This window comes from Chionomys nivalis, chromosome 17, assembly GCF_950005125.1.
Source record: "Chionomys nivalis chromosome 17, mChiNiv1.1, whole genome shotgun sequence".
NCBI classification, from domain to species: domain Eukaryota; kingdom Metazoa; phylum Chordata; class Mammalia; order Rodentia; family Cricetidae; genus Chionomys; species Chionomys nivalis.
Genome location: NC_080102.1, coordinates 55,308,189 through 55,330,387, shown reverse-complemented (window position 1 = coordinate 55,330,387; position 22,199 = coordinate 55,308,189). Strand labels below are relative to the sequence as shown.

General features: G+C 41.1%; 1 protein-coding gene across 1 annotated transcript; it reads left to right on the top strand.

Annotated features, from left to right (window-relative positions):
- Positions 1 to 15,203: 15,203 nt before the first annotated feature.
- LOC130889128 (olfactory receptor 8S1-like) lies at positions 15,204 to 16,133 on the top strand. Its single transcript, XM_057792680.1, has one exon. It carries the CDS (start codon positions 15,204 to 15,206, stop codon positions 16,131 to 16,133), a length of 930 nt encoding a protein of 309 aa, XP_057648663.1.
- The last annotated feature ends 6,066 nt before the right edge of the window (positions 16,134 to 22,199 follow it).

Sequence of the window (22,199 nt, the reverse complement as noted above, 5' to 3'; positions counted from 1 at the left end):
TACAAAAGAAATGGACATTTTTTTAGGTAAGTACCATATACCAAAGCTAAACCAAGACCAGGTGAACGATCCAAATAGACCTGCTAGTCGCGAAGAATTAGAAACTATTATCAAAAATCTCCCTTCCAAAAAAAGCCCAGGACCAGATAGATGGTTTGAATGCAGAATTCTACCAGAACTTCCAAGAAGACCTAATACCTATGCTCCTTACTGTATTTCACAATATAGAAACAGAAGAATCATTGCCAAATTCCTTTTATGAAGCTACAGTTACCCTGATACCAAAACCACGCAAAGACCCAACCAAGAAAGAGAATTACAGGCCTATCTCACTCATGAACATCGACGCAAAAATTCTCAATAAAATACTGGCAAACCGAATCCAAGAACACATTAGAAAAGTTATCCATTATGATCAAGTACGCTTCATCCCAGAGATGCAGGACTGGTTCAACATACGCAAATCTATCAATGTAATCCACCATATAAATAAACTGAAAGAAAAAACCCATATGATCATTTCATTAGATGCTGAAAAAGCATTCGATAAAATTCAACACCCCTTTATGATAAAGGTCTTGGAGAGATTAGGGATACAAGGGTCATACCTAAATATAATAAAAGCTATTTACAGCAAGTCAACAGCTAACATTAAATTAAACGGAGAAAAACTCAAAGCCATCCCACTAAAATCAGGAACACGGCAAGGATGTCCACTCTCTCCATACCTCTTCGATATAGTGCTTGAAGTTCTAGCAATAGCATAAGACAACATAAGGGGATCAAGGGGATTCGTATTGGAAAGGAAGAAGTTAAGCTTTCGTTATTTGCAGATGATATGATGGTATACATAAGCGACCCCAAAAACTCTACCAAAGAACTCCTACAGCTGATAAACACCTTTAGTAATGTGGCAGGATACAAGATCAACTCCAAAAAATCAGTTGCCTTCCTATACACTAAGGATAAGGAAGCAGAGAGGGAAATCAGAGAAACATCACCTTTCACGATAGCCACAAATAGCATAAAATATCTTGGGATAACTCTGACCAAGGAAGTAAAAGATCTATTTGACAAGAATTTTAAGTCTTTGAAGAAAGAAATTGAAGAGGACACCAGAAAATGGAAGTATCTCCCTTGCTCTTGGATTGGGAGGATCAACATAGTAAAAATGGCAATTCTACCAAAAGCAATCTATAGATTCAATGCAATCCCCATCAAAATCCCATCAAAATTCTTCACAGATCTGGAGAAGACAATAATCAACTTTATATGGAAAAACAAAAAACCCAGGATAGCCAAAACAATCTTATACGATAAAGGATCGTCTGGAGGCATTACCATCCCTGACTTCAAACTCTATTACAGAGCTACAGTATTGAAAACAGCTTGGTATTGGCATAAAAACAGAGAAGTCGACCAATGGAATCGAATAGAAGACCCAGACTTTAACCCACAAACCTATGAACACCTGATTTTCGATAAAGGAGCTAAAAGTATACAATGGAAAAAAGAGAGCATCTTCAACAAATTGTGCTGGCAAAACTGGATGTCAATGTGTAGAAGAATGAAAATAGATCCATATCTATCACCATGCACAAAACTCAAGTCCAAATGGATTAAAGACCTTAATATCAGTTCGAACACACTGAACCTGACAGAAGAGAAAGTGGGAAGTACTCTACAACACATGGGCACAGGAGACCACTTCCTGTGTATAACCCCAGTAGCACAGACATTAAGGGCATCATTGAATAAATGGGATCTCCTGAGACTGAGAAGCTTCTGTAAAGCAAAGGACACTGTCACTAAGACAAAAAGGGAACCCACTGACTTTAGAAGATCTTCACCAACCCCGCAACTGACAAAGGTCTGATCTCCAAAATATATAAGGAACTCAAGAAACTAGACTGTAAAAGGCTAATCAACCCAATTGTAAGATGGGGCACTGAGATGAACAGAGAATTCTCAACAGAAGAAGTTCAAATGGCCAAAAGACACTTAAGGTCATGCTCAACTTACTTAGTGATCAGGGAAATGCAAATCAAGACAACTTTAAGATACCATCTTACACCTGTCAGAATGGCTAAAATAAAAAACACCAATGATAGCCTTTGCTGGAGAGGTTGTGGAGAAAGGGGTACACTCATCCATTGCTGGTGGGAATGCAAACTTGTGCATCCACTTTGGAAAGCAGTGTGGCAGTTTCTCAGGAAATTTGGGATCAACCTACCTCTGGACCCAGCAATACCACTCTTGGGAATATACCCAAGAGATGCCCTATCATACAACAAAAGTATATGCTCAGCTATGTTCATAGCAGCATTGTTTGTAATAGCCAGAACCTGGAAACAACCTAGATGCCCTTCAATGGAAGAATGGATGAAGAAAGTATGGAATATATACATATTAGAGTACTACTCAGCAGTAAAAAACAATGACTTCTTGAATTTTGCAAGCAAATGGATGGAAATAGAAAACACTATCCTGAGTGAGGTAAGCCAGACTCAAAAAGAGGAACACGGGATGTACTCACTCATATTTGGTTTCTAGCCATAAATAAAGGACATTGAGCCTATAATTCGTGATCCTAGAGAAGCTAAATAAGAAGGTGAACCCAAAGAAAAACATATAGGCATCCTCCTGAATATTAAACTTCATCAGGCGATGAAAGGAAACAGAGACAGAGACCCACATTGGAGCACTGGACTGAAATCTCAAGGTCCAAATCAGGAGCAGAAGGAGAGAGAGCACGAGCAAGAAACTCAGGACCACGAGGGGTGCACCCACACACTGAGACAATGGGGATGTTCTATCGGGAACTCACCAAGGCCAGCTGGCTGGGGTCTGAAAAAGCATGGGATAAAACCGGACTCGCTGAACATAGTGGACAATGAGGACTACTGAGAACTCAAGAACATTGGCAATGGGTTTTTGATCCTACTGCACGTACTGGCTTTGTGGGAGCCTAGGCAGTTTGGATGTTCACCTTACTAGACTGGGATGGAGGTGGGTGGTCCTTGGACTTCCCACAGGGCAGGGAACCCTGATTGCTCTTGGGGCTGAAGAGAGAGGCGGACTTGATTGGGGAATGGGGAGGGAAATGGGAGGTGGAGGCAGAAATCTTTAATAAATAAATAAAAAATAAGTAAATAAATAAACAAACAATGAAGGCTGCAACAAGCAACCATCCAGTCATCAATTCTTCGTTGTTTACCATCAAGACATCAGCCCTTAATAGCAAGCGAATGTCCTTCGAGTTAAACTGGTCAATGTATTCTGAACAATTGGTGAGTGGTGTGAATAAGAAATGTCCCCCACAGTCTTGAGCATTTGAACGCATTAGTTGGTGCCACTGTTTGGAGAGGTTTAGGTGGTGCAGCCTTGATGGATGAAATATATCACTGGGACAAGGTTTGAGAATAAAAGCCTTATGTCAATTCTAGTTCAGTCTTCTCTGCTTCACACTCATGGCTGAAATGTGAACTCTCACTGTCTGCTGGCTGCCATGCTTCCATGCCAGCACAGACTCTTACCTTGCAGGAACCGTAGCCCAAGCAAACTCTTCCATCTATAAACTTCCTTTGGTGTTGGTGTTCATCACAGCAACAGAAAAGGAACTAATCCACAGTGTTAAGTGCTTCTAGAGATTTCTGTCCTTAGGCATTATTGTAAAATGGGCCTTTCTTTATATCTCTAGCTCTGTAATAATGACATGGAGACTTTTTATTAATTATGAAAGTTTGGCCTTAGCTTGGCTTGTTTCCAACTAGTTCTTTTTTTAAAAAAATATTTATTTATTATGTATACAATATTCTGTCTGCGTGTATGCCTGAAGGCCAGAAGAGGGCACCAGACCTCATTACAGATGGTTGTGAGCCACCATGTGGTTGCTGGGAATTGAACTCAGGACCTTTGGAAGAGCAGGCAATGCTCTTAACCTCTGAGCCATCTCTCCAGCCCCTCCAACTAGTTCTTAAAGCTTAAATTAACCCATTTATATTAATCTACATTCTGACATATGGCTCATTACCTCTCCTCAGTACCGTATGTCTGATTTCCTCCATGTTTGGCTGGCAAATCTTCTGCACCCCTTTCCCAGAGTGCTATCTCTCCCCAGAAGTCCTGCCTTTCCTCACATACCTAGTTATTGACTATTCAGCTCTTTATTAAACCAATCAGAAGGTGCCTTAGGCAGGTGAGGAAGGATAGAGACACAGTGTGTGAAAGGATTATCCCAACATTATTGTGAGCAATCCCCACAAGATCAGTAGTTGGCGCCCCCTGGAGTTGGTACAGAAGATACCCAGATACCAAGTTCTCAGCACAAAGGAGTATTGCCTCCGAGAGTCAAGGAAGGCGGGCTGTCCTGGATCAAGAAAAGGCAGCAGCAAGTGTCTCTGCAGAAGTAGTTTTTAAGGAAAAAAATGGAGAAGTCTGTGCTAGGATGAATTGATAAGTCGTGATTGGACAGGTAGTCAGTGTAGACAAATAATGATTTTTGATTGCTGGACCTTGGTGTTTGGTCTCAGGAATGAGTCAGTGGCAAAACAAGGGAATAGACCCTGGGGACTAGCTTTAGGAATGTAATCCAATGGTTTTGCAAGGGAGAGGGAAAAGGGGGGTAGGCAGAACCTGCGGATGCTATGTTTGCCATGTTCAGGCTTGTTAGAGAGCCCTTCAAGATCAGTGCTGACAAGTCACATTGGGAAATGTCTTTATAATGCCACAAAGCACACAGAAGGCACTCTCTGAACTTCTCAGTTTGATGTAGAAGCTAATTCATTGCCGGGAGTGGTATTGTAAAGAAAATAGAGTTCTCATCTGTTCACATTTCACAGCGTATACTGCTGATACAAACATTTTGTTCACCTCTCCAGTTTTTGAGTTACATCTGTTATCCCCTTTTTTTAAAAAAATAAAATAAAATAGAACACCTTGTTGATACTTTTCTCGAGGGAGGTACCTTTCTGATTTAAGGCAAGCCCTCACAGATAAAGAAAAAGAGGAATGGTCTCTGTCTTAACCCATTTCTCTATGTAAACATATCTAAAAGACCCATTAGATCTGGGTCTGGGTCAATGCTTACTCACAGCCCCTCATTATCTTTAGAAATAAAGCCTATTTCTTGTTCTAGCATTCAGATGAAATCATGATGTAAGAGAAATCCTATTGGTGCCTTCAGAGAATCTTGAAGCTTGATTTCTGGAAGGCCACTGTTACAGTTTCAGCTCCTCAGAGCAGCAGTGGTACAGGATACAGAGGACATCCCCACCTTTGGGCCTCAGGGACAGAAGCCAGGGGGAGGACAGAGAAGGGAGTGCTCAGCCTTACTATCAACCTTTTCATCTTGGGTTAGAGTGGGGAGGAAAGTGATCTCCATAGCTTTAAATCCCTGGACTTCAAATTCTGACTGCCCTCAGCTGGCTGGACCTGTGTGTGGCTGCTGTTTTTCCTCCCTGTGAGGGACCGAAGGCCCCAACATAGAAAACTATTTTCCCTAACTGCACCAGTACGGAGGTGTGAGAAATAACCAGACACAGCTTACACCATCATCACAGAAGGGCATCTCAGGCTTCTCTCCATCCTGAAGATCTACTTGTGTTTATTTTACAAAACATCTCTTATCCGCCAGGTAACCCAAGGTGGATACCTCATTAATATTCTCTTTCCAGGGGACACATGGCTAGGGAAACACCTGCAACTTAGTCATCAGCTTCAGCAAACACCTCTCCCCAGGCGATCTACATTTCTAACAAAGGAGAAAGGAGCAGCACATCCTGGCTATTGTTAGGGCAGTGACAGCCTGTCTGCATTATGTGACCAACTCAAGTGGGGCCCATGGCTTCAGAGCCTGGCTGCCACACCATATAGAAATATGGGCCTACACCTCCCTCAGCCTGTAGCCTTAATGCCATTTGCAAAGTCCCTTTCCCATGCAGGTCCTTTACCTGCATGCTTGTAGGTTTTAGAGATTAGGGTGTATCCATCTCTTGGGAGGGCATCATCCTTCTGGTTACAGCAGCTGCATTTTGACTTTAGTATAGTGTATAAAAAGGAAGTTAAGAATGGTACAAAGAAATCTTTGAACTCAAAACTTCTTATTTTTGAAAAATAATCTGAAACAAATGCAGCAGTTTCAAAATAAATGAAAATGTCTGTATTTGATCACAGTGAATGCAGTATTGAAAATTGAGTCAGAAAACATTAAAAAAAGTAGTGAGAAAGTATAAGAGGAAAATTAACTCAAGGAAAAATGACATTAAACTAACAAAATGACTTCTTAAGAGAAATATCAGTCAAACAAGGAAATAATAATTGGATTATACCTTTGAAATATTTTTAAAAACCTATCCATTAGGACAGACATGATAGCACACACTTCTTGGAAGGCAGAGGCAGATGGAACTATATGAGTCCCAGGTCAGTCAGAACTATGTAATGAGACCTGGTCTAAAAAAAATAACCATTAGGAATCCATGTCCCTTAATCATTGCACACCATGCACATATAAGATTGCTGCATCACAATCAATAAATATGGATAATTAAAATGATAAAAACCACAAGAAAAGAATCATATAGTGACTTAAAACAGAGGTGAATATCACTAGAAGACTTTCGTTAACCAGAACCTTGGAAAGACCCTTTCAAGAAGGGAGATGCTGGTGGGGGGTGGGAGTGTTCCCTCACACCCAACCCCTGGTACTTTAGAACATCCTCAGCTGTGTCAGGTTGATAGCAAAATCACCCACTGTGATCTTGGCTCAGCTATTGAGCTTTTCAATTCTGAAAAAAATTCAGTAAAAATGTGAGCAAGTTGGTAAATGCAAATTATAACTGCTACATAATAATTATGCTATATCATATGTATATTATAAACAGTAGATCTAGAAGTATAGCAATAGGAAGATGGTTTAAAGTAAGCTGTGAGAAGACTGAGGCAGTGACCTAGGCCAGAACAAGTCTGAGGCAGCGAACTCCAAAAGAGCAGGACTGAGGCAGTGACCTGGGCCTGAGCGAGCCTGGGACAGTGAACACCAGAGAGCAGGAGAGGATCCAGACCAGGGTCATTTGCAGAAGCAGGACTGGGCCAGTGACCTAGGCCAGAGTAGGCCTGAAGCGGCCAGCTCTATGGGAACGGGACTGAGCCAGGCTGGAGCAGGCCTGAGAAAGTGAACTCCAGGGAAGCAGGAGTGGATCCAGACCAGGGACATTTGCAGAGGCAGGACTGAGCCAGCAACCTAGATCAGAGCAAACCTGAGATGGCGAACTCCATAGGAGCAGGTACAGGGGAGCAACCACTGAGCAAGTGGGACAGAGCCAGAGACTGCTGTGGATCTGGGCATGAATCTGGGACCTTTGAGGGAGCAGACCTGAGCCAAGACCCCTGTGGGTCCAGGAGTAAGTCTAGGACCTCTGAGGAATTAGGCCTGAGCCAGGACCTCTGTGGGTCTGGGAATCAGTCAGGGATGTCAAAGGGAGTAGGCAGAAACCTCTGTGGGTCGTGGCATGAATCTGGGACCTCAGAGGGAGTAGATCAGAGCCAGAGACCTTTGCAGGACTAACCCCAAGCCAGGGACTTCTGCAGAAGTGGGTCCAGACCAGGATTTACAGAAACAGGTCTGAGCCAGTAACCTAGGCCAGAGCAGGCCTGAGGCAACAAATTCCATAGGATTAGGATAGAGTTAATAACGTGGGTCAAAGCAGGTCTGAGGCAGTAAACTCCATAGGAGTGAGACTGAGCCAGCTATCTAGGCTGGAGCAGCCCAAGAAGTAAGCTCCATGGGAGCGGGAGTGGATCCAGACCAGGGACATTTACAGAAACAGGTCTGAACTGAAAACCTAGGCTAGAGCAGGCCTGGGACAGAAAACTCCACAGGAATGGAGCAAAACCCAGGAGCAGGAGTGCTGAGAGACCTCCAGGAACACAGAGTGACTGACTGTACCATGGGGAACAACCATCTGAGCCTTGGATTTACTGGCACCTAGAAGATTAATCACCAGAATCACAGACAGCCCCAACTACTCGAATTAGAGGAAGAGATGAGTGGACAAGGTAAGAACACATGCAACACCACAAAGAGCAACACAACACCAATAAGATCTAGAGAGCCTATACAGCAAGACTTGAACAACCAAATATAGGTGAAACAGAAGAAAATGACATAAAAAATAACTTCAGGAGAATGTTTGAAGCTGTTAAAGAGGAAATGAGAAATTCCCTCAAAGAAATGGAAAAAAAAAGACAAACAAAAAATTGGACAAAATCAGCAAATCCCTTAAAGAAAATGAAGAAAAAGCAATCAAACATATGAAAGAAACTATTCAAGACTTGAAAACTAAAATAGAAACAATAAAGAAAACACAAGCTGAGGGAATTATAGAAACAGAAATCATGAGAAAACGACCAGGAACCACAAACACAGCATTAACAGCAGAATACAAAAGATGGAAGAGAGAATCTCAAGTGCTGAAGATACAATAGAGGAAATAGACTCAACAGTCAAAGAAAACATTAAATCTAATGAAAGCTTAACCCAAAATATCCAGGAAATATGGGACACCATGAAAAGACCAACCTAAGAATAATAGGAGTAGAAGTAAAAGAAGTTCAACTGAGAAGCACAGAAAATATATTTAACAAAATCATAGAAGAAAACTTTCCCAACCTAAAGAAAGATATGCCTATGAAGATAAAAGAAGCTTACAGAACACAAAACAGACTGGATAAAAGAAAGTCCCCTCTCCAAATAATAATCAAAACACTAAATATACAGAATATAGAAAGAATATTAAGCTGCAAAGGAAAAAGGCCAAGTAACATATGAAGGCAGACCTATCAGAATTATACCTGGCTTCTTATTGGAGATAGTGAAAGCCAGAAGGTCGTGGTCAAGCATTGTGCGGACATTAAGAAAACAAGGATGCCAGCCCAGATTATTATACTCAGCAAAATTTTCAATCACCATAGAAGGACAAACCAAGATATTCCATGACAAAACCAGATTTAACCAGTATCTAGCCACAAACTCAGGCCTACACAAAATATTAGAAGGAAAACTCCAACCCAAGGAAGTTGGCCACATCTATAAAAAACACAGACAATTGATGGTCTCATAGCAGCAAATCCCAAAAAAGGGGAAAACACACAAATTAACATCATCAACAACAAAAACTAAATTAATAGGAGATAGCAATTACTGGTCATTAATATCCCTTAATATAAAAAGACTCAACTAACCTATAAAAAGGTGCAGGCTAACAGATTGGATACGAAAACAGAATCCATTCTTCTTCTGCATACAAGAAACACACCTCAATCTTAGAGATAGACATCACCTCAGAGTAAAGGGTTGGGAAAAAAATTTCCAATCAAATGGACCTAAGAAACAAGCTGGTGTAGCTATCCTAATATCTAACAAAATAAACTTCAAAATAAAATCAATCAAAAGAGACAAATAAGAACATTTCATATTAGTCACAGGAAAAATCCATCAAGAGGAAATTTTAGTACTGAACGTCTATGACTCAAATACAAGGGCACCCTCATATGTAAAAGAAACACTTACAAAGCTTAAATTATACATCAAACCCCACACACTAATAGTGGGAGACTTCAACATCCCACTCTCACCACTGGACAGGTCTGTCAGACAAAAAACTAAGAGTGAAATAAGGGAACTAACAAATGTTATGACTCAAATGGACTTAACAGACAGCTATAGAATATTCCATCCAAACAGAAAAGAATCACCTTCTTCTCAGCATCTTATGGAACCTTCTCAAAAACTGATCACATGCTCGGTGACAAAACAAACCTCAACAGATACAAAAAAATTGGAATAACCCCATGTATTTTATCTGGTCACCTTGGCTTAAAACTAGAATTCAACAGCAATACTAATTCCAGAAAGCCCACAAGCACATGGGAATTAAACAATGCTTACCTGAATCATCAATAGGTCAAGGAAGAAATAAAGGGAGAAATTAAAGACTTCCTAAAATTCAATGAAAATGACCATACAACATACCCAAATTTATGGGAAGCAATGAAAGCAGCATTATGAGGAAAGGTCATAACACTAAATGCCTACATAAAGAAGCTGGAAAAAAAAAACGAACTATTGAATTAATAGAACATTTGAAAACTTTACAACAAAAAGAAGCAAAATCACCCAAGAGAATTAGATGGCAGGAAATAATCAAATTGAGAGCTGAAATCAACAAAATAGAAACAAAGAAAACAATTCAAAGAATCAATGAGACAAAGAGTTGGTTCTTTGAGAAAATCAACAAGATTGACAAACCTTTATCCAAACTAACAAAAAGGCAGAGAGAGAATATCTAAATTAACAATATCAGAAATGAAAAAAGGGACATAACAACAGAAGTGGAGCAAATACAGAGAATCATCAGTTCATTTTTCAAAAAACCTCTACTACCCAAAATTGGAAAATTTATTGGAAATGGACAACTTTCTGGATAAATATCACTTACCAAAATTAAATCATGACCAGATAAGCAAATTAAACAGACCTATAACTGCTGAAGAAATAGAAATAGTCATCAAAAGTTTCTCAACCAAAAAAAGCCCAGGGCCAGATGGTTTCAGCTCAGAGTTCTACAAGATTTTCAAAGAAGAACTAATAGCAATACTCCTCAAATTGTTCCACACAATAGAAACAGAAGAAACATTGTCAAACTCTTTTTTATAAGGCTACAATTGCCTTGATACCCAAACCACAAAAAGACATTACTAAGAAAGAGAATTACAGACCAATCTCACTTATGAACATTGATGCAAAAATACTAAATAAAATACTGGCAAATCAAATCCAAGAACACATCAGAACCAGCACTCACCATGATCAAGTCAGCTTCATCCCAGAGATGCAGGGATGGTTCAACATACGAAAATCTGTAAACATAATCCACCATAGAAACCAACTGAAAAATAAAAACCACATGATCATCTCATTAGATGCCAAAAAAGCTTTTGACAAAATACAACATCCCTTCATGACAAAGGTCTTAGAGAGCAGGGATACAAGGAACATACCTAAACATAATAAAGGCAATATACAGCAAGTCAACAGCCAACATCAAACTAAATAGAGAGAAACTCGCAGCGATCCCACCGAAATCAGGAGCAAGACAAGGTTGTCCACTCTCTCCATATCTATTCAATATAGTTCTTGAGGTCCTAGCTAGAGCAATAAGACAACAAAAGGAGATCAAGGGGATATAAATTGGAAAAGAAGAAGTTAAACTCTCACTATTTGCTGATGATATGATAGTTTATATAAACAATCCCAAAAATTCTAGCAAGAAACTTCTACAACTCATAAACACTTTCAGTAATGTAGCAGGATACAAGATCAACTCAAAAAACCATCAGTAGCCCTCCTATACACAGATGATAAATGGGCTGAGAAAGAAATCAGAGAAACATCACCCTTTACAATAGCCACAAATAGCACAAATTATCTTGGAGTAACTCTACCCAACAAGGGAAGACTTGTATAACAAGAACTTTAATTCTTTGAAAAAAGAAATTGAAGAAGACACCAGAAAGTGGAAAGGTCTCCCATGCTCTTGGGTAGGCAGAATTAACATAGTAAAAATGGCAATCTTACTAAAAGCAATCTACAGATTCAATGCAATGCCCATCAAAATCCCCGAAGTATTCTTTATAGGTTTCAAAAAAAAAAAAAAAAACAACTATCAACTTCATTTGGAAAAGTAAAAAACCAAGGATAGCCAAAACAATCCTGTACAATAAAGAAACTTTTGGAGGCATCACAATTCCTGACTTCAAACTCTACTACAGAGCTTCAGTACTGAAAACAGCCTGGTATTGGCATAAAAACAAACAGGAGGACCAAAGGAACTGAATCGAAGATGCTAATCCACACCTTCAAACACCTGATTTTTGACAAAGAAACAGAAAATATAAAATGGAAAAAAGAAACCATATTTAACAAATGGTGCTGGTATAACTGGATATCAACATGTAGAAGAATGAAAATAGATTCATATCTACCACCATGCACAAAACTCAAGTCCAAATGGATCAAATACCTTAACATAAAGCCAGCCACACTGAACCTCATAGAAGAGAAAGTGGGAAGTACACTTGAATGCACTGGCACAGGAGACCATTTCCTAAATATAACACCAGTAGCACAGACACTGAGAGAAACAATTAATAAATGGAACCTCCTTAAACTGAAAAGCTTCTGTAAAACAAAGGACATGATCAATAAGACAAAATGACAGCCTACAGAATGGGAAAAGACCTTCACTAACCCCACATCAGACAGAGGTCTGATCTCCAATATATACAAAGAACTCAAGAACTTGGTCTTCAAAAGAACAAATAATCCAATAAAAAAATGGACCTAAACAGAGAACTCTCAACAGAGGAATCTAAAATGGCTGAAAGTCGCTTAAGGATCTCCATCAACATCTTTAGCCATCAGAGAAATGCAAATCAAAACTACTCTGAGATTCCATCTTCCACCTGTAAGAATGACCAAGATAAAAACCACAGATGACAGCATATTTTGGAGAGGATGTGGGGTAAAGGGACCACTCCTGCATTGCTGATGGGAGTGCAAGCTGGTACAGCCCCTTTGGATACCAGTGTGGTGATTTCTCAGAAAATTAAGAAACAACTTTCCTCAAGACCCAGCAGTACCACTTTTGGATATATATCCAAAGGATGCTCAATCATGCCACAAGGGCATATGCTCAACTATGTTTATAGCAGCTTTGTTGTCATAGGCAGAACCTGGAAACAACTTAAATGCCCCTCGACTGAAGACTTGATAAGGAAAATGTGGTACATTTACACAATGGAGCACTACACAGCAGAAAAAAATAACGACATCTTGAATTTTTCAGGCAAATGGATAGAGCTAGAAAACATCATTTTGAGTGAGGTAACCCAGACCCAGAAAGACAATTATCACATGTACTCACTCATAAGTGGTTTTTAAACATAAAGTAAAGAAAACCAGCCCACAAATCACAATTCCAGAGAACTTAGACAACAATGCGGACACTAAGAGAGACTAACAGATCTAATCTACATGGGAAGTAGAAAAAGACAAGATCTTTTGAGTAAATTGGGAGCGTGGGGACCTTGGGAGAGAGTTGAAGGGGAGGGGAGGGGTAGGGAGGGGAGCAGAGAAAAATGTAGAGCTCAATAAAAATCAATAAAATAAAAATAAATAAAATAGGCTGTGGATCACTTAACCTCAATGGAATTCCCAGGAGAATCACTTAGTAACAGTTTTAGCCAAAGAGCACAAATTCACCCCAGGAGGTGCTTTCTAGCCAGCAGGAGACCTGGCTGTCCCCTGGGATTTCAGGTCATTGCTTGTTTGTCCCATTGGCCACCTTAGCATAGTTACCCTTCTTAATGGCTAGACCTGAGCTGCTTGTTAAGGTGGTCTCTTAGCAGTATCTTAGATGAGAGAGAGAGAGAGAGAGAGAGAGAGAGAGAGAGAGAGAGAGAGAGAGAGAGAGGAGAGAGAGAGAGAGAGAGAGAGAGAGAGAGAGAGAGAGAGAGCGAGAGAGAGAGAGCTGTGTAGTTTTGCTGGAGGGAGTGTGAAAACTTTGCAGTCATGCTCTTTAGGAGCTTGACATTTTAAGGTTTCCCTTTTCTTTGTAGTTAAATCTAAAGGGGCCATTTATGCTGTCAAAGTTCAGAAAGGCTTAGCTGAGGGTTGAGCGCACGCCTTTATGCAGAAACGATCTTGAATAGAAATGGCAGTGTCAGCCCCTGAGATCCGACAGTTCTGCACAGTCTCTCACGCTTTCCTGCGGCACTCAGAGACACGCCAAACACCTTAGGAAGATGGAAGGCATCTGCCCAGGGAGGAGACGAGCATGAGCATGGTATTGCTGTTTCTCTCCCTTCCCCTCTCCTGCCCCCTCTCCCGATGCTTTTCTCTGCTGCTGCTTTCCCCAGTGTCCTCCATTCTAGCCTTTTCTGACAGGCGCTTTCCGGCCTCTTAGCCCTCTTGTCTGCAGTTTGTCTCCTAGGTCAGCAGTCGTAGCTTCCTCTCCGGTACAGAAACTCCTTCCGTTATGTAAGAAGCTTTGATTTGCTCCTCAGGATAATTTCTCTTCCTCTTTTAAAGAAAATTAAATATGAGTTGGGGTGAAGAAAGAATTCTGGGCAACTCTTCAGCACCTCTGCCGTCTTTAGCACCAGACTCAAATCAGCAACCCCCTTGCAGCCCTCCACAGTAGCTAGGTTTTAGCTTGTCTTCTCATATGCAAGACTGAGATGCGATCTGCAGGTTCAGGCAGGCTAGTAGGAGAACGTCATGCATGTATCAGGGGTGGGAAGGATGAGGACATTGGTGAGACTTAGGTGAATTCCAAACACACAAGATGCAGTAAGTAGTTGTACGTGGAACTATCCGTGTGCCTGCTCCTTGTAGCTCCGAGGTTTGTGGTGGTACAGAACAGGGCACCAATCTTTCCAGCTGACAGACTTTTGTCCATTGCCTTCGCTGCTACATCTGCTCTAATGCAAGCCATGGCTGTGAAAATCCCTTGCTGGTCCCTAGCCAGACCAGCGCTCTGAGTAGAGCTACCTGCGGGCTGTTCTCCATATGCCCTTTCACCCATCAGTACGTTTTTTAATTTAGAAATAATACATTTTGAGCAACTTTGAGCCATTTATAGAACGAGATACTTTTGTGTGTCCCCTTCTGAAAATGTTCTTCCAGGCAGGACCTTCTGGGAAAAGAGTTGCTCAGAATGTACCTAGCTGGGACAACAGCCCAGCTCACAGTGGCGACAGTCTCAGAGTTGTGTCCCTTGAAAAGTGGGGCTAGGAATCCGAGCGAGCCAAGCTCCGAGAGCAGTGAAGCTGCATCACCAGCTTCTTTTTAAGAGCGCAGACTTTAATCCCGTGAATTTCACAGCGCTCTCACTCGTCACATCCGATTCAGACAGAGCAGTTTCAGCGTGGCACGCCTGAAAGCGTCCCGGTAAGATTTCCACTCTGGTCTTTGTGTCTCAGGGAGAAGTTTTCCCATCCTTAAGTGATCTCTAGAGCTGCCGAGTACCATGAGTACCGTGAAAGTGACTGAGAAAGAGGGACTGACGCTTCCACGTGTGTTAGGCATAAGAAGAGGTGGCACCAAGTTTTCTCACATTTCCAAGGAGCTGTTGAGGGCCATGAGGAACCACAGCGCTGTCCTGGAGTTTATCCTCCTCGGGCTGTCCTGTGACGCCCAGATCGAGGTTCCACTCTTCTTGCTCTTCCTGGCGATCTATCTTCTAACCCTCATGGGGAACCTGATGCTGCTGCTGGTAGTCAAGATGGATTCCCACCTCCACACTCCCATGTACTTCTTCCTGGGACACCTGTCCTTGCTGGACCTCTGCCACTCATCCGTCACAGTGCCTAAGCTGTTGGAGAACCTCCTGTCTGTGAAGAAGAGCATCTCAGTGGAGGGCTGCCTAGCTCAGGTCTTCTTCGTGTTTGCCACGGGAGGTACCGAGTCCTGCCTACTTGCAGTGATGGCCTATGACCGCTTTGTGGCCATCAGCTCACCTCTGCTCTATGGTCAAGTGATGAACAGACAGCTCTGTTCAGGGCTGGTGTGGGGCTCATGGGGCCTGGCTTTTCTAGACGCTCTTATCAATATCCTTGTTGCTCTGAATTTGGACTTCTGTGCGGCTCAGGATATCCACCATTTCATCTGTGAGCTGCCCTCTCTCTACCCCTTGTCTTGCTCGGATGTGTCTGCAAGCGTCACCACCCTCCTCTGCTCCAGCTTCATCCACTTCTTTGGAAACTTCCTCCTGATTCTCTTCTCATACATTCGCATCTTGCTCACCATCCTGGGCATCAGCTCCACCTCCGGGAGACGCAAGGCCTTTTCTACCTGTTCGTCTCACCTCATGGCTGTGAGCTTCTTCTACGGCTCGGGATTACTCCGCTATCTCATGCCAAATCCAGGATCCATTCAAGAGCTGATCTTCTCTTTGCAGTACAGTGTCATCACCCCCATGCTGAACCCCCTCATCTACAGCCTGAAGAACAAGGAGGTGAAGGCGGCCGTGAGGAGAATGCTAAGAAAATATCTGTGGCATTTCAGATAATGGGTTGAAAACCAGAATGATGCAGAAGTGACTAGAACTCTGTTAAACAGGGCCCGGATGCTGAGGGTGCTGGAGAGCTGCGTCTCTGCAGATCCTTATCTCTTTTCTTAAAGGCACTTCAAAATGCGGAGTTACTTTCTTGGGATGATACCAGTTTGTCGTATGCAGAGGATAAGATAAACTTGTTGTCTAACATTTTCTCTTGTATTTAGTCACTAAACACAGTCTGGTAGAGACTGTTGCTTCTTTCTCAGTCTGTTGTCAACATTCTTCCTGAAACTAAACGCTACTCATTCAGAGTGGCTTCAGAGAGATCATCCACCATGGTGTCTCAGGTCTTTTCTCAACCTTGGTTGGTACTCATTCCTTTGGTCTGGTAGGTAGTAGAGAAAAGAGCACAGGGTCAATGGCAGATCATTCTGTCTCTGAGGAGTTTGAAACTGAGGAGAGATTCTAAGACAGTCATCTGTCACCTGTGGTCAATGTGTGCAAGAGCCCCTGCTATAAGATCACTCGAGTTATTCTTTAAAGGCCAGGTATACAGACATGAATCTCACATTCTGTCATTGTGTTAAACCATTTAATACACCATCCCGTTTAAACTATCACAACAAAAGCATTGAGTAAATATTTCAGTTATCCGTACTCCAAAGAATGAAAATTGTCTCAGAGAGGTAAGTGGTGGGGGTTGGAATTTTGAGCCAAATGGATCAAAACCTGTTTCACTACCATATTGATAATGAATCCTTCTGTGATGCTGGACTCAATGAATTGTAATCTTAATGTTTATTACTGTTTTATTTTAACTAGGGATTAGATTTTGTCACTTTCAAAAAAAAAAAAAAAAAAAGAACCTAAAAGACACAAGGGTACCATTACAGAATAGACACATAGACATCTAAAGACAGTTGGGACATCTGACATTGCATATTGTACCTAGCCATGTCCATAGACTACAGATAACACACCGACTTTAGACTATTTGCTCAATGGTCAAACAACACTATCCGTGAGAGGACTGATGATAAGAAATTATTCACACTGCGAGTCAGACACCTCTGTCACTCAGTCCACATGGTGACAAAGCCTCAACACCGTGAGACTGTCAACGACCTGGTAGGTGACGGGCACAATCTGTGGCACATACCCAGAAGACAGTGACAGACTTTCCGGAAAGATGCTTTTGATTGTGAAAGTAACTGCAGGATTAACTGCAAGAGTTTCGAGAGGTGAATGGATTAAATTATTATGATCAAAAACTATTTCTTTCTGAAATTGCTTTTTTCGTTTTGACTTAATTACAAGTTGTCGGTTTCATGTTGTATCCCTCAGCAGCAATGAACAAAAACTCCACCAGAACAAAAGAAAAGAACACACATACACAAACACACAAAGAGAAGGGAGGTGAGGGAGATGTAGGAAAAGGAGAAGGAGAAGGAGAGAGAGAGAACACAAAACAGCTCCCCCAGGACACTTTCTTGTGTTTTTACTATCATTTAAGGAATACTAAAATGGTAAATGAAGACCTAATTACTGGCTGTGGAGAGAGGGAGACTCAGTCTTCTCTAGGGACGAGCTCTCTACACGAGTATCTGATTCCAAGTGGTCAGTCATAAGGACATACACATATGAGTCACAGCACTGAATGAACTGAGCAGGCTGTATTTACATATTATTTGTGTAACAGTAGCATTTACAGAGAAGAGGCCACAATTTGAGAGGGAATTTGTGGATGTGTGAGGAGTTGGAGGGAGGAGAGGTGGGAAACCATGTAAGTGCAGTGCACATAGGTGAAGCTTAAGACATGTCTTACCCTGTTTATTGTCCAATAAATACATTTTAAGTGTGGAAGTTATGGGTCGAGAAGCTGAGAGTATATTTGTGGTAGATTCTCAGCACATGTACCCGTCCGAATCATAACTACACGAATATGTCTGCTGTACAAATGTCAGTCCCTGGTCAGCCTTGTTCCAGCCCATGAGATCAGTAGCACCACAGTTACAGCCAGGATGGTCCTCAGGGCGTTTGCATTTGATCCTGGTGGTGAGCACACACGGCCTTTGTTGGCTGCTGCTGCAAGTGTCAAGCTCACTTACCGCTTGATTGTTTCCAGTACATAGGCTGCTATGCCATATTGCGATTCATTTTTAAATATATGTTATTGAACTGTATTCTTGATCTAGTGTCTTATTCATAGATGCTATCAAAATTTTAAAGCACATTTAATTATTTTATCTTGAAGGAGAAGAATTTTTATATAATTTTATATATCTCATTTTTAAGTTAATAGCCAGAATCTTGAGGATTTAAGAAAGGGCCTGGCCTTTGCATAGAGCCTTTTGGGATATTTGGAACCCTCAAGCCACCTGAGGTGTTCAAGATTAGTGGCAGGCAACCTTGTATGCTGTGTTATCCTCCCGACTTTTCTTTATTCTCCAACACAGGAAGTTGTCCATGTTTCAGCATTATAGATAATGGCTTTACTTTGTTTTTGAATGAACACCTTATCAGAAGAATTCTGGGAGGAGTCTTCATCAAATGTTTTTTGCTTCTATTGAGATCAATGATTATTTGTCTTTCTTCTGATGTATGGAGGAGATAGACAAGAAGTATGTGCTCATTAGAAATAAATTCACTGAAATGTTCTTTACTTATGAACAATAAATTATACAGTATGATTCTGTTGTTGCATTTATTACATTTGCCCTCCTTAGAGTGTTAAAAACTTTATTGTTTCCTGATAATTGTTCTTCAGTTAGCACACAAAATAACATGTTTCATCATGGCATTTCATTATACTTTGTTCTTAATTGTTCCCTTCCATCACTGCCCTCCCAACCCTTTGCTTCCTGATTCCTGTTCCCTTTCCCAACAGTTTCCCGTTGCTTTCTTTTTCTTTAAAAAATTCTTACATTCATTTTCCTTTTGTCTTTTTTTATTAGATTTTTTTTTTTTTAAAAAATACCAATCCAAATTCCCACTCCTTCCTCTCCTCCCATTCCCTCTGCACATCTTCCCACCCCATCCCCCTCTAATCCTCAGAGAGGGTAAGACACTTTGCTTTGTGGAAAGTCCAAGATCCTACCTACTACATCTAGGCTGAGCAAAGTATACATCCAAAGACAATAGGATCCCAGAAAGCCAGTACATGCAGTAGAGATAAATCCCAGTGCCACTGCCAGTGGCCCCTCAGTCTGCCCCAACCATACAACTGTCAACCACATTCAGAGGGACTAGTTTGGTCCTATGCTTGTTCCTTCCCAGTCCAGCTGGAGTTGGTGAGCTCCCATTAGCTCAGGTAAACTGTTTCAGTGGATGAACCCTTCATGGTCTTGACCTATTTGCTCATATTCTCACTCCTCCCATGCTTCAACTGGACCTTGGGAGCTCAGTCCAGTGCTCTGATGTGGGTCTCTGCCTCTGTTTCCATCAGTTGCTGGATGAAGGGTCTATGGTGATACTTAAGATAATCATCAGTCTGACTACAGGGCAAGGCCAGTTCCGGCACCCTCTCCTCTATTGCTTAGGGTCTTAGCTGGGGTCATGCCTGTGGATTCCTGGTATTTTTTTCTCGAGCTAGGTTTCTTGCTAACCCCATAATGGCTCCTTCAATCAAGATATCTCTTTCCTTGCTCTCATCTCTGTCCTTCCTCCATCTCTACTATCCCATTCTCCCAGGTTCTCCTCAACCCTGCCGAAGGTAGTGAGTTATTTCAATTGATTGTTTGCAGTCAGTCATTAATCACAATTGTTTGCAAATTGGTTGCAAATTGTTCACATACATTTTCTTACTTGATTTGTGTGCACGCATGGAGAGCAGAGGGCCACTTGCAAGAGTTCCTTCTCTTCTTCCACCATGCGGATTTCCTGGGACCAGACTCAACTTGTTGGGTGTGCCAGCAGGAGACTTCACTGGCTGAGCTGTCTCCTCAATCCCTCCCTACTGTCTTCAGGTCCCACGATTCTCTTGCCCTCTCTTTTTTCACTTTCTCCTCTTCCTTTAACATTACCCCTCCCCCATTTTATGGCTCCTCTTCTAGTTTTTTATCCTTCACAACCACACCCACCGAACAACCATCCACACATTTAAATTCAGTTTCTATATATGTGAGAATGCATTACTTTCTTGGTGGGTTTATTACTGGGATACAGGAAGGCTACTGATTTTTTTTTTGTGGTGATTCTGTGGCCTGTGACTTTACTAAAAATGTTTATCAGAGCTAAGAGTTTTCTGGTGAAACAAATAATCCAAACACAAGTCTGGCTTATTTTCTTCACCATAACCTTCCAGTTCCACCCATCTTCCCATGTACGTAGCAACTTCATTTGTTTGTAGATGAATAAGCTTTCATTGTGCTCAGGCACATTCCTCTTCTATCCACACACCTCTTGAAGGACAGCTAGACTGGTGCCTTTTCTTAGCTATTGGGACCAGAACAACAATAAACATGTGCAAATATCTCTGGAATAGGTTATAGAGTCCTTTGGCTAAATACCAGGAACGGTATAGCTGGGTCATATAGTAATTCTACTTTTAGCGTTTTGACTTCCATAGTTACATCTCACCAGACATGTATAGGACTCCTCTTTACTCACATCCTGCCAGCATTTGTTCTTTATTTTTAAAGATTCATTTTTGTGATGTGAGTGTGTGTGTGTGTGTTTGTGCGCATGTGTGTGTGCACATGTGTGTGTGCTGTCTGTGGAAGAGGGCATCAGATACCCTGGAGCCAGGCTTACAGATGTTGTGAGTGGACAGATGTAGATGCTGGGAACTGAACTTGGGTCTTCTGCAAGAGCAGCAAGCACTCTCTTTTGCCCTTGTCATTTATTTTCTTGATATCAACCATTCTAACTGGGGTGAGAAATGATGTCAATGAAGTTTTAATTGAGATTTCCCTGATAGTTGAGTTTGTTGTACACTATTTCAAATATCAGTTGGCTGTTCATTTTCTTTGAGAACTATTCAGCACACTTATTTGTTAGAATACTTGTTTTCTAGAGTTTATTTTTATACTTTACAGATTATAAATGTTTTCCCACTTCCAAATGAATAGTTAGCATACCTTCCTAGTCTGTAGGCTGTTTCTTCATTCTTGCAATTGTTTATTCTAGTATGCAGAAACTTTATAATTTCGTACAATTCCATTTTATCAGACTTTTGGATTATTTTAAGGGTCGTTGGACCCATTTTCAGAATGTCTTTATGCTTACGTTTTGAAGTGCTTTGTTGATTTTTTCCAACAATTTCAAAGCTTCAGGTCTGATATTAAAGTCTTTGATTGATATTGAACTGGTGTGTGTGTGTGTGTGTGTGTGCATATGTGTGCATGTGTGTAGGGTGAGATATATGGGTCTAGTTTTATTCTTTAGTGTGCTAATAACTAATTTTCCCTGTGCCACTTGCTAAAGACTTTCTTCTAATGTATACTGTTGACATATTTATAAAAAATTAGGTGACTGTAGCTATTTTTGAGATCTCTACTCTGTAAATTCATCTACATGTCTGTTTGGGCCCATACCATGTTTTTAAAAAAATATTAAAAATAATTTTAAAATAGGTGGCATAATTTGAGATCAGATGATTTGATATCTTTACCATTACCTTATCTGTTTAAGTTTTTTCTGGTTATTTGGGGTCTTTACACTCCCATAAGGATTTTAGGATTATTTTCTCTAGTTCTATGAGGAAATCTTAATGTGGATTGCTTTGCAGTTTTGGGCTGCTTTCAGTAATATTTTTAGTAATGCTTTCAGCCATCCCCACAATCCATGGGCATGGAAGACTTCCACCTTTTAGTGCCTTCAATTTTTTTCTTTAGTGTCTTACAATTTTCATTGTAGATGTCATTTAATTCCTTGATTAGACTTATTCCAAAGTGTTTTTGTTTTTATTCATTTTTTGGAAACTGCACACAGTATTTTCCTTGTTTGAAATAGGGTCCCTCTAGGTAGCTCAGCTGTCCTGAAATTCCCTCAGGCTGTCTTTGAGCTCACATAGATGCCTGCCTCTGCCTCCTGAGTGCTGATACTAAGGGTGTGCACCACACACAGTTCATATAGAAA

Coding starts and splice junctions, on each gene's coding strand:
- LOC130889128 (XM_057792680.1), top strand. CDS start 15,204: ATGAGGAACCACAGCGCTGTCCTGGAGTTTATCCTCCTCGGGCTGTCC.